General features: G+C 40.6%; 1 protein-coding gene across 1 annotated transcript in view; it reads right to left on the minus strand.

The window, feature by feature from the left end:
- FAM83F (family with sequence similarity 83 member F) overlaps window positions 1-15239 on the minus strand; it is a 426779-nt gene that overhangs the window by 207988 nt on the left and 203552 nt on the right. Inside the window, exon 3 of the mRNA XM_073592655.1 lies at window positions 6592-6713. Within this exon, the coding sequence (XP_073448756.1) occupies window positions 6592-6713 (122 nt within the window). The remainder of the gene's footprint in view (window positions 1-6591; window positions 6714-15239) is intronic.

A 15239-nucleotide genomic window follows, 5' to 3' on the forward strand; every position in this document is an offset into this window, starting at 1 on the left:
AGAAATTATATTCTGTTATTGAATACAATCAGGACAGATTTGCAAAAATGGACACAGATGGCTCATTCATGGTTAGGGAAAATAAGTATTGTAAAAATTAATATATTGCCCAGGCTGCTCTTTCTATTTCAATTGATTCCCTATAAGATACCCATTGGGTTTTTTAAGATTATACAATCCACAATAGGTAAATATATATGGAATCGTAAAAAAACGAGAATTGCCTACAGATGGTTGGTTAGACCCAAACAAGAAGGAGGGCTAGCACTTCCAGATTTCAAAAAGTACTTTCTAGCCACAATACTTAAAAGGATATCAGACTGGAAATACCACAATGATTCTAAGATATGGGTGCAGTTGGAAATGGAGCTGAGTGGGGTGGATCTATTCCCCTTGGTTTGGATACCCAGCAAATTTCGTAGGCTGGCCTTGACAGTCTCTCCACTCACCAAATCTTCGTTAGCAGCGTGGGACTCTCTATGCAAAATACAGGAATGGCCTTCCAACTCACCGCTTATGCAGCTAACGGGGCATAACTATTTTCCACCCAGGAACATGGACTCTAGTTTCAGCAATTGGATCTCTGAGACACCTGTTTTGTTACATAGCAACAGACAGAGGTATTCTACCTATATCCATCATCATACCAACAGGACCGAAACCATTTATCAGTCAATGGAAATACCACCAGCTTTCGAAATTTGTTAAATCTCTTCCTCAACCTTTATGGTCGGAGAATGACTCCAGTGGAGAGTTTGCTGGCAGGGGACCAACCCCCTGACAAACCTATATCCAATTTTTACCAAGCCCTGTTAACTTCATCACCAATATCTCGAAAATCATTCCTAGCTAAATGGGAGCAGGAGCTTCAAAGTCTGTTATCCGTCATCCAACGTACTACAATACTTCATCTATCACATATTTCCTCCATATCCTCAAAAGCAGCGGAGGTAAATCATAAAATACTAACGAGGTAGCATTACACCCTAGCAATTCTCCATAAATCCTTTCCATCTATCTCGAACCTATGTTGGAGGGGCTGTGGATATACGGGAACTCATGCTCATATTTGGTGGGCTTGCTCTCTTATTAGACCATACTGAAATACTATATTATATTGGATTGAAAAGATTGAAGGTAGTAAGATTCCTACTGACCCATGGAAGTTACTGTTTCATTGTACGGATTAACCAACGGGATCATATAAAAAATTTAATTACACCTCATCTACTTAATGCAGCTAAGGAGCTTATTCCAAAATTTTGGAAACAGAAAATTCCTTCGCTGCGCCATTGGCTAGTGGAGGTAGACCAAATTTATCAGATGGAATATAGTACTCTCAAGCTTAAAAACAAATCTGAGTTAGCGACCAAAATATGGTCCTGCTGGTTCGCCTTTAAGTTTTCATCTACGTTTGCTGAAATCATGGCTCAATAAATAAGACTGCAAGGAGTGAATGCTCAGGATTAAGAGGTATACTGCAATGGCTGGATAACTACCCCTCTTCCCTTTCCCCCTCTTTTCTCCCTTTTTTCTAACCTGCTTCTTCCTTTGCTTTTCTGTCTATCCGTTTAATGGTATTTTATTAATGGTTGGTCCACTAGAGATTTCTGGACCTTTAGAAATGTAACCTCAGAGATAATACTTTTAGTGTATGGGTGTACCAATCACTGGCTATGGATAGTGAATATCACAAGAGTAATGACTGGCTCTTGTTTACATTTCTAAGCAAGTGTGCTCAAGATATTTACAAGATTGGCGATTATCTTAAGGAAAGTGGTGTTACATTGATATATGTCATAAAGGAATATTGTTTTATTACTGGTTGCATACTTATTGTAATATGCACTATACCCTTCAATAAAAACTTATTGAACAAAAAAAAAAACTGAAGCCAGCCCTATTATAGACATGGATCATGTTGAACGAAAAGATAGTGAGCGTTCTGCGTGATAAACAACCTCTTTTCGAGAAAATATGGTCCCCCTGGCTTACATACCTACAGGTCCCAGATTCATAAAACTGTTCATTTAGACGACTGACTGAGGACTCCCAGACGGACTCACTCTTCTCTCTCCCTTCTTTCCCTCTTTTCTTCCATTTCCCTTTTTTCATGCTCACCTTTGGCATCAGGTTTTCCTGTTTTTCTTGCTTTAAAATCAAGTTAAAATGTGTTGGGGGGGACGCCACAACTGACCTATGTTCTGGATCTTCATTATCACTGTAGCTGCTGACTTTAAATAAGTACTTACCTGACCCGGGTGCCCGCGATGTCGGCAGCCTGAGGCTCTCGGGTACCGGCACCGCCATCCTAAGTAAGGGAAACAGGCAGTGGAACCTTGCGGCTTCACTGCCAGTTTCCTACTGCGCGCTTTGTGAATGGCCCCATGGTGTTCCCAGAAGAAAATGGGGCCGCTCACCAAGGAGCAGAACACGCCGCAGAATAGGAAGAGGCAGATTAGGAAGACTGCCTAGCAACAAGGGTTTAGGTAAGTTTCAAATTTTTTTTTTTTTTTCAAATTTTTTTTTTTTATTATTTTTTAGGATTTTTCATGCAGTTTTTTTTTTTTTTTTTTTTTTTAGGGTGGCCCTCCACTTTAAGCCCCACATTTGTCTGTATATTTGTTTATATGCTAACCTGACTCATTTGGAGCAAGCAAGGATTGTTCACAGCTCAACCTAACTATTCCACTGTGTTACTAAAACATTTAATAAAAACCAAAAAACAAAAACTGAAGGCCAGGGTACGGATGCTAGAGCAGGTAATCAGATGAGCCGGGGTCAGGAAGCTAGAAATCAGCGTAGTAAGGAGGCCAAAGCAGTATCGAAAAGGAAGTCAGCCAGGTTGTATATGAAAACAAGCTACCCTAAGGCTGAAGTGGGACTTTAGATGAGACAGTGAGCTACACATGCACCTCCATCCCCAATGAACATTAAGAAAAGCTTAGGGTAGCTTGTTTTCATATACAACCAGGGATGGAAGCACATCACTAAATTATCTTATCTACTTTATTACAATCTGTGACCTATTTTAGCCACCGCGCTTCTTCCTTTTATAATGGACCAGTTCTAACAGCTGGGGTTAGAATTTGCCTCGCCATCCCTGGAAGCTGCGACCCACACCGCGGCCTCTCCCTCCCCCCCTCTGTGCGGGGGGTGGGGTGGGCACCCGCTGCGGGTCGACGCCACACCCACATGCCGAATGGGTGACGTCAGTTACTGACGCCATGCCGCCAACGTGTCTTTCCACCTGCGTACTCCACGTGGGAGGTTTAGGCGCCAAACGCCGAGCACTTGCTGTTGCTCAGGTGGCGGCGCCACCTCCCCCCTTTACGCAGCGTGACGTTGATGGTCACCCCTGATACACGGCCGCTATTTAAATCACACACGTCCCACACTTAAACCCCAACTGGCTTCACTTACAAGGCATTTCCTGCTGCACGGTTTCTTGGACTAACTATTTACACAGATTTTTGCAGGTATTCACGCTATATTATACCCAACAGTACACTTCAACCACATTCTCTTATTTTACTCTCCTTTCACCTATTTGGTCACTTCCCTATACACTCTACCTTTGGGAGTTCCTCCCCATTTTTTCAGCTGTGGAATTGGTTTATCCTGATTGTTTATTATATTTTTTACCCATTGATCCCTACAGATACCCCTGGGAATTAGCTACAACACGATCTATACAAACTATTAACTATATATACCACAGCTGTTAATTGGGATTTCCTATTCTTACATCTACCACTGGTTATTGATCTTATGCTGTGTCTTGAGGTTCTCCATCTCAGCTTCCGGGGTTGACGTTCTCACTAATGCCTGTTACCTGTGATATTATCTACACTCGTATTCCTATACTACAATAGGTGAGAATGCTTGGGACCTTTGTGTTCCCCCCTTCCCCTTAAGTTTTTGCATTTTTATTACTATACTCATTTGGTAATTGTATTTCATTATAGATACCCCTCAACTTTGCATCTGCTCCTGACGAGTGGTAATATAACCACGAAACGCGTAGAGCTTTCCTATGATGCATTGTCACAGTATTTATGCCCAACATTTGTATTATACTATATTCGATTTTAATGAACCAATCCACCATTGCTTTTTATACCTTTACATTGCTTTTGCTAAAATTGGGGTCTACAAACCTAAGTTAAGACAAGGTATATTATTGAATCAATTATGTATTGATATGTAATGTTTTGATCTTGCCAATCGATATTTATCAGTATATTATATTACCATATTTTTGATAATAAATCTACCATGTACTATTATGTATTGCTTAAGATCCACTCATTAAAACCTATTAATGCATTTTTATATCAATGTACTATGTAATATTTTATAGGTGGATGCATCAACTCTGCAATCAATAAACAATGTGTATACTGATTGGCTCATATAACTTAGTGATCTGCTTCATTTAAAGTCCCACCATTTAGTTTTCCTTTTCTTAATGTTCATTGGGGATGAAGGTGCATGTGTAGCTCACTGCCTCATCTAAAGTCCCACTTCAGCCTTAGGGTAGCTTGTTTTCCTACTCTATCGGACTGGATTTTTTTTATGTAAACAGGCTTATTTCTTTTGAAAAACATACATATTTTTTAAGAAATTCAATGAGAAAGTTTGATGCTATCTGGTCACAATGGCTCGAGACTATGGGCCCAGTATTTGAGTAGGCTAATTCTGTTTATTAACCACTTCAGCCCCGGAAGGATTTGCCCCCTTCCTGACCAGGCCATTTTTTGCGATACGGCACTGTGTCATTTTAACTGACAATTGCGTGGTCATGCGACGTTGTACCCAAACAAAATTTGTGTCCTTTTTCCCCCACAAATAGAGCTTTCTTTTGGTGGTATTTGATCACCTCTGCGTTTTTATTTTTTGCGCTATAAACAAAAAAAAGACAATTTTGAAAAAAATATATATTTTGTAGTTTTTGCTATAATAAATATCCCAATAAAAAAAAAAATTTTTCCTCACTTTAGGCCGATATGTATTCTTCTACATAATAAGCGATAAGCGTATATTGATTGGTTTGCGCAAAAGTTATAGCGTCTACAAAATAGGAGATAGATTTATGTCATTTTTATTATTATTATTTCTCTAGTAATGGCGGCGATCTGTGATTTTTAACAAGACAGCTACATTGCGGTGGACAGATCGGACACTTTTGACACTATTTTGGGACCATTGACATTTATACAGTGGTCAGAGCTAAAAATAGCCATTGATTACTGTATAAATGTCACTGACAGGGAAGGGGTTAACACTAGGGGGCGATCAAGGGGTTAACTGTGTTCCCTAGGTGTGTTCTAACTGTAGGGAGGGTGGGACTGACTAGGCGAGGAGAGAGATCGGTGTTCATACTTAGGGTTCTCCCCAAAGAGAACCGGGATTTGTGTGTTTACACACACAGATCCCGGTTCTCGCTCTGTCACGAGCACTCGTGATTTCCTCGGCGGTCATCGCAACAGCCGGAACCACAGAACCGACGTACAGCTACTGCGATTTGCGCAGCTGTGCCAACCTGCTGCAGTATATAAGTAGCAGCTGGTCAGCTGGCGGTTAAATACTGGTGCACATGTTTGAACGTTACATGCTATTCTTCCTTATGGATGTTTTTTCAGTTATAGTTGATTTTATTATGTAACTGTATCTATTCATGTGTCTACCAATATGTGTATATGCCCTAAGTAGTTATAGTATATATATATAAAACTTTTTTTTGTTCTCTTTTTTTTTTTTTTCTTGTTTTGTGTGACGCCCTGCGTGGTGTGATCTGTGTTTTTTGTCTGTGTTGTTCTTCTTAAGATTGGAATTTTTTTAAATAAAATTTGATAAAAAAAAAGAAGAGTTATCCCCACGTTATGTATTCTTACATGAAATTAGGTATGAATGAGCTAAAATACTTTAGACCAGAATGTTGTAACCAACCTTATTTCAGGCCCTGAAGCACTAATTCAATGCAGTTGGATACAAATGATCTACCCTAGATTAGACCAAATACCTATGTTTAAGCACCTTATATGCTTACTCCTGGGAAATAATATTGGATGAGCATTTAAAAATATTCAGCCATATCTGAGATTAGTCCTTGGAGGCAGGGGAATCAAAATGCCATCATTTATTAAAACAAGAATGGACCTTGAGAGCATTAAAATGTCTATACAAAGGAGTAATTAGCTTTGTGAAGCAAGAGTCACCTAAACAAATGCCCTCAAATTGGATGAGGAGGTTCATAGCAAGGGGGTGGGGGATACAGGAACTGCATGTAACAAGAAATCTCCTTGGATGGGATTTGGTGATGGTCTTTCAAGGTCCCCCAAAACATTTATTAATTTTTTTTAGGAATCACATTGTTTAGGGTCCAAAAAGAAGGGAAAAACCACAGATACACTTTTATTGGTTTTCAGTAAAATGTTATTGTATACTGTTTACACAACTCTTGATATGTGGATGTTTCTAATCATCCATAATGGTCTTTATTTTCTAAATCTGATATCAAGTGAAGAGTAATTTAGTTACTATCAAATTTAGCCATTTAATGCAATTAATTTAACAAACTCAAATTACCTGAAGGAACCAAAAGCAACTTTATCTCCATCCACCATAAGATATTTGTGTGAGATTGAGCCGCTGACCTTCCCAGAAGGCAGGTAGAATCCTACTCCTGTGACATACCTGACACGAAGGTTCTGCAGAGATAGGGAAAAAGGGATTAAACCAATAATGTTTTTACAACCGCATAAACATTCACATTACTTTGATGCTTTTATATCCTTTCTAAGCATAATTCAACAACATAGGCAAGGAATACTTAATATAGGCTATGTTCAGCCTTGCTTCCCGCACTGTCATGCCCTCTGCCTTTCTCTGGAGAACAGAAGGCTGCTTGGCAGTAACACTCACTCCTCCAAGCTGCCTTAACCACTTCAATACCAGGCACTTAGACACCTTCCTGCCCAAGCCAATTTTCACCTTTCAGCGCTGTCAGAATTTGAATGACAATTGTGCGGTCATGCTACACTGTACCCAAACAAATTTTTTATTATTTTGTTCCCACAAATAGAGCTTTCTTTTGGTGGTATTTGATCACCTCTGGTTTTTTTTTATTTTTTGCGCAACGAATAAAAAAAGACAGACATTTTTGAAAAAAAAAAGTTTTTCTTTGTTTCTGTTAAAATTTTTTGTAAATAAGTAAGTTTTCTCCTTCAATGATGGGCACTGATATGGCTGCACTGACGGGCACTGATAAGGCGGCACTGGTGGGCACTGATGAGGTGGCACCAATGAGGTGGCACCAATGAGGTGGCACTGATGGGCACTGATGACGGGCACTGATAGGCAGCAATGATAGGCACTCATAGGCGGCACTGATGGGCACTTGTAGGCGGCACTGATGGGTACTTATGGGTTGGCACTGATGGTTACTTATGGGTGGCACTGATAGGTGGCACGGATGGGCACTGATGGGCACTTATAGGTGGGCACTGACAGGTGGCACTGATGGGTTGCACTGATGTCACTGATGGGTGGCACTGATGATACTGATGGGTGGCATTGCTGGGCATCACTGATGTGTTTGTACATACTTGTGCCAATTAGTGCCCATTTGTGGGCACAGATTGGGCATTCATTTGAACATGTGAATGGTGATGGGGTACATACCTGGCCATCCACATGTTGCCCCCTTCCCTGGTGGTCCTAGTGGTGTCCCTGGTGGTCCAGTGTGCTCATCTGAGAGATGTCTGCGCTGATAAACAATCAGCGCAGACCCCCCTGTCAGGAGAGCCGCCGATCGGCTCTCCTCTACTCGCATCTGTCAGATGCGAGTGAGGAAAAGCCGATCAACGGCTCTTCCTATCTACATTGGGATCAGCCGTGATTGGATATGGCTGATCACGTGGTAAAGAGCCTCCGCCGGAGGCTCTTTACAGAGATCAGTGTAGCAGTGTGTCAGACTGAAACACCGCTCCACCGATCGCCGCGATGCATGCCCCCACGGGCGCGCGGCGGCTGTTATCCTGAAGGACGTCATATGACGCCCAGTCAGGATAACTGAACCACTGCCCGGCCATCATTTTGCTATAGGCCGGGCAGGAAGTGGTTAAAGTGGATGTAAACCTGAATTTTTTTTTTTATATATATATATATATATATATACTGTAGAGTATAAGATTTCCTATCATTTGAGCCCAGTCTTGCCACACAGAGTTAATCCATCTCTGAGCAATCTTCTTTTTTGTTCAGTGAGATAAATCTTGACAAACTGAGAAAAACTTTGTCAAATACGCCCCCTTGCTGTGAGTGACAGGTGATTTACATATCTCGTGCACTAGCCTAAGAGACATGCAGTATTTTTTAATTCCCTCCCACTCCTTTCTTCAACAGCTCTGCAAGGATTGGCTGTTCCACACCTCAGCATGATTTGGCATGCTGAAGTCATGTGGTTACTTTCCTGTCTTTTCACTGGATGTTAGAGTTCATAGCAGAAGTTCAGTGTTAGAAATACACAGGAGAAAATGCATATTGACAAGGGGAGTGTAGAGGTGGGCGGGGAGTCTACTGACATCACGACTCCACCCACCGAGCTCCAGACAACAGACCCATCCACAGAATATGCAGTTTTTCGGGTCTAATAACAGACAGAGGGGAGACATTTGACAGGTAAAGATAGGAGGCATGTATATCCTTATAGATAACCCCTACAGCAGTAGTTTAGAAAGGATGACATTGGGTTTACATCCACTTTAAAGGAAGCTGAGGGGCACAGTAAACTGCAATTGCTCATCAACTTGCTTAGATCAGCTAGGCTATACCTGATACAAGATCCCTTGTTGGGATACTGTTGCAGTTTACACAGAGGATCATGAAGGAAGTAGTGATCTGGCTGACTTTTGTCAACAGTGCAATTATCCAAACAGCTGTTCATGGACTGTAGGTAAAAAGGACAGTTTTGTGGGATGTAAGGCCACAAACAGGAACCTGCTCCGCCTTTAACAGGTTTAAGGACCTTAACTCAACCTAATAAGGCAAGCACTGCATGACAGTGCTGGCTATCCAGACCTTCTTAAAAGCTCCTCTCATCTCCGAGGCAACCTTAGCTATCTAGACACCCATCTCCAACCACCTGGAAAATGCTCAATCTCTCCAAGCAATCACAATTACCGAAAAATCCTATTCTAAAACATAAAATTGAACCCCTGGGAAACCTGTGCAAGAAGAAATCATTTATTCCAGGATTTCCAGGGGCCGCTGACGATTAACACCTTCTTTACCCTTAGTGAAAAATTTCCTAAGCCTAATTCTAAAGTGACCAGTAGATACTCCTGACACATTCTAAGTAATGAAAAGCAACTCCTGAAAAAATGTTACACAAAAGAAAACAGAGACAATAAGTTCCTAGCAATGGCTCTGCTTGAGGATCTAAACTTCTACACTATTAAACACATGTCCTTATCCCTTACAATAACAAGAATTAATATCAAATTCACCACAGTAGTGGCAACTTATGTTTTGAAAACAGGTCTCAATAACTGTAATCTCTCATGCCACATGTACACACGACCAGTTTTGCCGTCGGAATAAACTCCGAAAGTTTCTCCGACATAACTCCGACAGAATTCCGCTCAAGCAGTCTTGCCTACACACGGTCACACCAAAGTCCGACTGTCCAGAACGCGGTGACGTACACCACGTACAACGGGACTAGAAAAAGGAAGTGCAATAGCGAGCACTCCACACTTTGGGCTCCTTTTGCTAATCCTGTGTTTATCTCGTGTTAGTAGAAGTTTGGTGAGAGACGATTCGCGCTTTTCAGCTTTCGTGCTTTTCAGTCCGTTACTGCTCTTCAGTTTGTGCTTGTGGGTTTGTATCTGCTTTTCAGAGCGTGTAGACAGTTCGCATTTGATTTTGCAGTGTGTCCTTGTCCACTCGTTTCTGATTTTCAGCTCGCTCCTCACAGGCCTTGCTGTTCTTCAGTGCGTTCTGTTAATTCGTTCTGACCAGCCAACCATTTTGAAGCCATGTTGTGGGGACGTACTCGTCATAGAGTTCGTGCTGTGTGGGGGCTTGGTGTTGACCCAAGCCCAGTCCATGAACAGGGTGGGGAGGAGTTCATGGACCAAGAATTGGTTACTCCAGCGTGACCAATTCTTTCATATGCCTTTGCTTCGTGAGATCCAGGAGAATAATCCTGATGATTTCAGGAACTTTCTCATGATGATGGACCCCGTTTTTCACCATCTGTTGGCTTTGCTGACCCCTTATATTAGCAGGCAGGACACCTGCATGAGGCTAGTCACCACCTTGCGGTACTTGGCGACTGGGAGAAGCCTGCAGGACCTCAAGTTCTCTGCAGGCATCTCCCCCCAGGCTCTGAGGATCATTATCCCAGAGACCTGTTCTGCCATCATCCAGGTCCTACAGAAGGATTATATTAAGGTAAGTTTTCTCCTTTAACATCACATTCTATGTATTTAATGTTTTGGATTTCTTTCCTCATAATTACCATGATTGTAATATGCTGTGAACGTCCCCTTTGTTCTCATGCATGCTGCAATCTTTTAATGCTCCTTTTTTGTCCTTCATGCACATTTGCCTTCACTAACCTCCCCAGCATGCTATCCTGGGCCCATATACACCTATAGCCTAGTCACTTAACAATGTATTTTGTCAGCTCCATTGTAGTGCTTTACCCTAAACACCCCCTAAAATGTGTCCAAATGTTATTGTTGTCCTTAATTTCAGGCAGAGTGCCAGAGGCTTTTTTTTTGGGGTCTCAAACTCAGCTCGAACCCAACCTCCCCCCCTTAAATTTTTACAATGGACCATCAAAGGGGGGGAGCAATCTGATAAGTGGGCCTTATATTTTTGTCTTAAAATACTCCTTAAAGTGAATGTTATACTGATGTTGGCCAAGAATGTTTGTGTCTAATCTGCTTGTAATGTTATGTGCAAAAGTACTAATATATATTTTTCTTTTTTGACTCCACAATTTCCTTCCACTCCACAGGAATGGTGGACTGTGGCCTTCCATTTTGCCGACCGTTGGGACTTTCCCAACTGTGTAGGGGCTATAGATGGAAAGCACGTCCACATCGTGCCACCACCCCATTTGGGGTCTTACTATTATAACTATAAGGGGTTTAATAGTATAGTGTTGATGGCGGTGGTGTCGGTACAATATGAGTTCCTCTATGTGGACGTGGGGAAGAATGGCCGGATGGAGGATGGAGGAGACTTCGCCCAGATGGAGCTTTACCAATGGCTCCAGAGTGGTGGCCTGAGATTGCCACCTGATGCGGACAACGTTGAAGGACTAAGTAGTTGATACACAAGTTCCGCGCTCCTGAACTAAATGTGTCACCACTGCGCTCATGAACAAAGTGATAAATCCTAAAGCTGCCTACTTAAAAAATAAAAATTAGTGTAGTATTTTGGATGAAAAAATAGTGGCGCTACATATAAATTATCCGTGACAGAAACTCAAAAGCCTAAATCAGACAATCAATTGAAAAACTAGTGACAGTAAATCATACATTTAGTGTCTGATAATAAATGACAAACGCAATCTCCACGTGTCAAAGTGTCCAGAATTTACCAAGAAAAAATAAAAATCAAATATAAATGTCCATGCATAGTGATAAAATTCTCATAAAGTGAATAATATTCTTAAACCAGAACATTATACAAAATATCTTCCACCACACCAAAATGTGACCGTGATCCACTCCCTTTTGAAATCGTACTCACCAGAAAGATATGCCTTGCATTCTCATGCTCGGCACACATGCTGTTACAAACCCACCAGGGTTAATCAAACTTCGGCTCTCAGCAGCACTCAAAAAGGGAGGAAATTCCCAACAGTGAACATGAAATGAAAAAAGCTTCCAATAGTGTGATATTGCAAACTTATTTAAAATGATATAAAAAAATCTTCAATTATTGCACTCACATAGTCCCAGTCATGTAAAGCTTTCCAGGAATTCAAATTACTTGTCACAGAGCCAAAGCGATGTGTTGCAATCACAGCAGACCCGGGATGCAGTGTGTTAGATCTCAATCCTCGCTGTCTCACTCACCTCGCTTCCTCACGACACCACCTCGTCACACTCGGAAGCAGCAGAGCATCAGACCCTAATCCTCACAGATGGTTGCTATACAGCCACGCCCCCGACATGTTTCGTCATTCTGACTTACTCATGGGGTTGGCTGTACGGCATGGCAACCCTCCCCTTTGTACTACTCCTACCAACTGATGGCAGAAGTGACACTAGGGCACACGCGTGCATCTCGTGTCCCCCTGACCACAGCTTCAGCGTTCTTATTCTTATAGTAAAAAGTACTAACATCCTGCGCAGAGGTTAAAACTATTAAAGTATAATTCATGCATATGGCACATCAATAGCTTTCATTGAGAGTCCATAAACTAAAGGTATACTGTACTAAAAGCAAACAAAACTATAGGCATATAAAATCCCTTACAGCATATTAGCTACACATTAAGCTTAGATCGATCTACTATAATGCAAATCGCTAATCTTTAAAAAATCAAAAAAGTTAAAAAATAATAAATAAATGGAAAAAAAATATATAATATATGAAAAACTCTATTAAAAAATAAAAGGTGGTTGGAGTTGATATAAACCAATACAAGCATATCAAATACTAAAATTCAGGCCCAATGTATCAAAAATTACTGATAAAACAACTTAGATCTAGCTCAATGTTTAACCCTCTCGGATAAAGACTCTTTAAATGAAAAATCCATTTAGTTTCTCTCTGGGACAAGTCCCTAACCAGATTAGAGCCCCTCCATGATGGAGCGACCTGATCAATTCCACAGAATTGGAGTAGAGATGGATCCTGATTATGTTTTTCCTTAAAGTGCAAAGATACACTATGGAATTTGAATCCATTCCTAATGTTCGCTAAATGCTCAGCTATCCGTACCTTCAAAAGTCGCTTAGTTCTTCCCACGTAATACAACCCACATGGGCACCACATCAGATAGACTACATGAGACGAATTGCAGGTAATGAATTTGTCTATCTCAAATACTTCATGATCCAGGTTAGTAACATTAGTCAGACCCCTGGTAATTCTATTCACAGTTCTGCAGCAAATGCATTTTCTACAGGAGAAAAAGTGTATTAGCTTGTACAAATTAATAATCCAGTTCAGTACAGTTGCGTCTAACTCTTAATATTTGCCCTTTAGGGATAGTCTTAATCCAAGCTGGATGATGCCCGCTTTTGATAGACAAGACATTTCTATTAGTAGGTTTCAAGTAAACCTTGGTGCTTAATCTTGTTTCAGCTTTAGTGATAGTAATATCCAGAAAATTTACACTTCTGTCACTGATGACATGACCCAATACTATATTATTTACATTAGTATTGAGATGATTTAGAAACAGAATCGCAGATTCCTCGGAACCTTCCCATATGATCAGGAGGTCATCAATGAAAATGCGATATAGCCTGAGTTGAGGCCTATCCTGATTGAATACATGTCTATCCTCCCATTCTGCCATAAACAGGTTGGCTAGGCTGGGAGCATACTTAGCTCCCATAGCCACGCCAACCTGCTGGGAGAAAAACTGGTCATAGTACCAAAAGATTATTAAGAAGATTATTCACTTTATGAGAATTTTATCACTATACATGGACATTTATATTGATTTTTATTTTTTCTTGTTAAATTCTGGACACTTTGACACGTGGAGATTGCTTTTGTCATTTATTATCAGACACTAAATGTATGATTTACTGTCACTAGTTTTTCAATTGATTGTCTGATTTAGGTTTTTGAGTTTCTGTCACAGATTCATTTATATGCAGCGCCACTATTTTTTCATTTAAAATACTACACTCATTTTTATTTTTTAAGTAGGTAGCTTTAGGATTTATCACTTTGTTCATGAGTGCAGTGGTGGCACATTTCATTCAAGAGCATGGAACTTGTGTATCAGCTACTCTTTGTATTTTTTAACCATTTGCAGCCATGGAATCCATTAACTTTCTGTCTAACAGACAGATGGACCCACAGTGTTTCTTTTCCTTTAATCAGGAAGTGACAGAACATGATGAGGATTATACAGGGATGTTTAAAGCATTAGATAATCTCCTTGAAAAACAGGTCAAGACCTGGTGGGATGTATTTACATTTGAACACTATAAAAAGGAGAATTTGATATTCAGAAGTTTGAGATGGGAAGTCTCCCCCCAGGACGGTTTAACTGACCAAAAATATATGGATGAGTGGTTGGAGTTTAACAGAGTAGGAAGGGAACTTCAGGATCTGGTCCTAAAAAGAAAGCGGATAAAATTGGCTAAATTAAATGATAGGTTCCAATTTATTCTGTATTAAATTAATACTATCAAAGAGTCCACACAATTCAAAGAATTTAATGCTAATATGCGGAAGAAGTTAGAAAAAGTGGATAGGGACACACAAAAAAACAAAGTCAAGAAATTTATTAGGGACTCTAATGATTTCAAGAGTAATAACATTTATTTATGGCAAAACGCTAATTCAGCTAATAATGAGGCCAATGCAAATGTACGGGATAGGGAAGTAATTCCAATCAATGTCCCCCCAAAAAATCATGGTAAAGGTAATGTTGAGAAGAATCAAACCACTAGGGGAAGGATTAATACTCCAAATAAATATCACAATAACAACCCAGCAATATAGGGGTAATTATCAGGAGGAGAAGCAATATGGAAGCAATCAGGGGACTCCTAGGTATTCCCAAAAAACTAGGGATGAGCTTTCATATAATGCTCACCCGCATTATCAGCAAGTTAATCAGTATCCCTCTAACCAATACTATGATCCTGGTTATCCAATTCCCACACAGAATAGATATCAACCTTAATGTATGATAATCATGGTGAAAACTATCAATATCAGGACTCTTTTTAGAACAGCGTGGGAACGGAGGGAGAGGGGGAGGGACACCGTGGAGGAACCCCCACCCTATGAACAATCGAGGGAGGGGGAGGAACTCAACTCCCCAGTACCAGAACAGGAACCCTACGCCCTTCCGAAGAGAAGAAGAGGGTGTAGGGCAGGTAGACGAAAACAATCCCAAGAAAAGAAGAAGAGACATATGGATACAGGTATTTACAATCTAAGTAAAGTTGATCTTAGCCCCAATGAAATGAACATCCTAAATCCTGGTTTGAAATGTGCACCTAGGAAGATCATGAATA

This window comes from Aquarana catesbeiana, linkage group LG07 (genome assembly GCF_042186555.1).
Source record: "Aquarana catesbeiana isolate 2022-GZ linkage group LG07, ASM4218655v1, whole genome shotgun sequence".
NCBI classification, from domain to species: domain Eukaryota; kingdom Metazoa; phylum Chordata; class Amphibia; order Anura; family Ranidae; genus Aquarana; species Aquarana catesbeiana.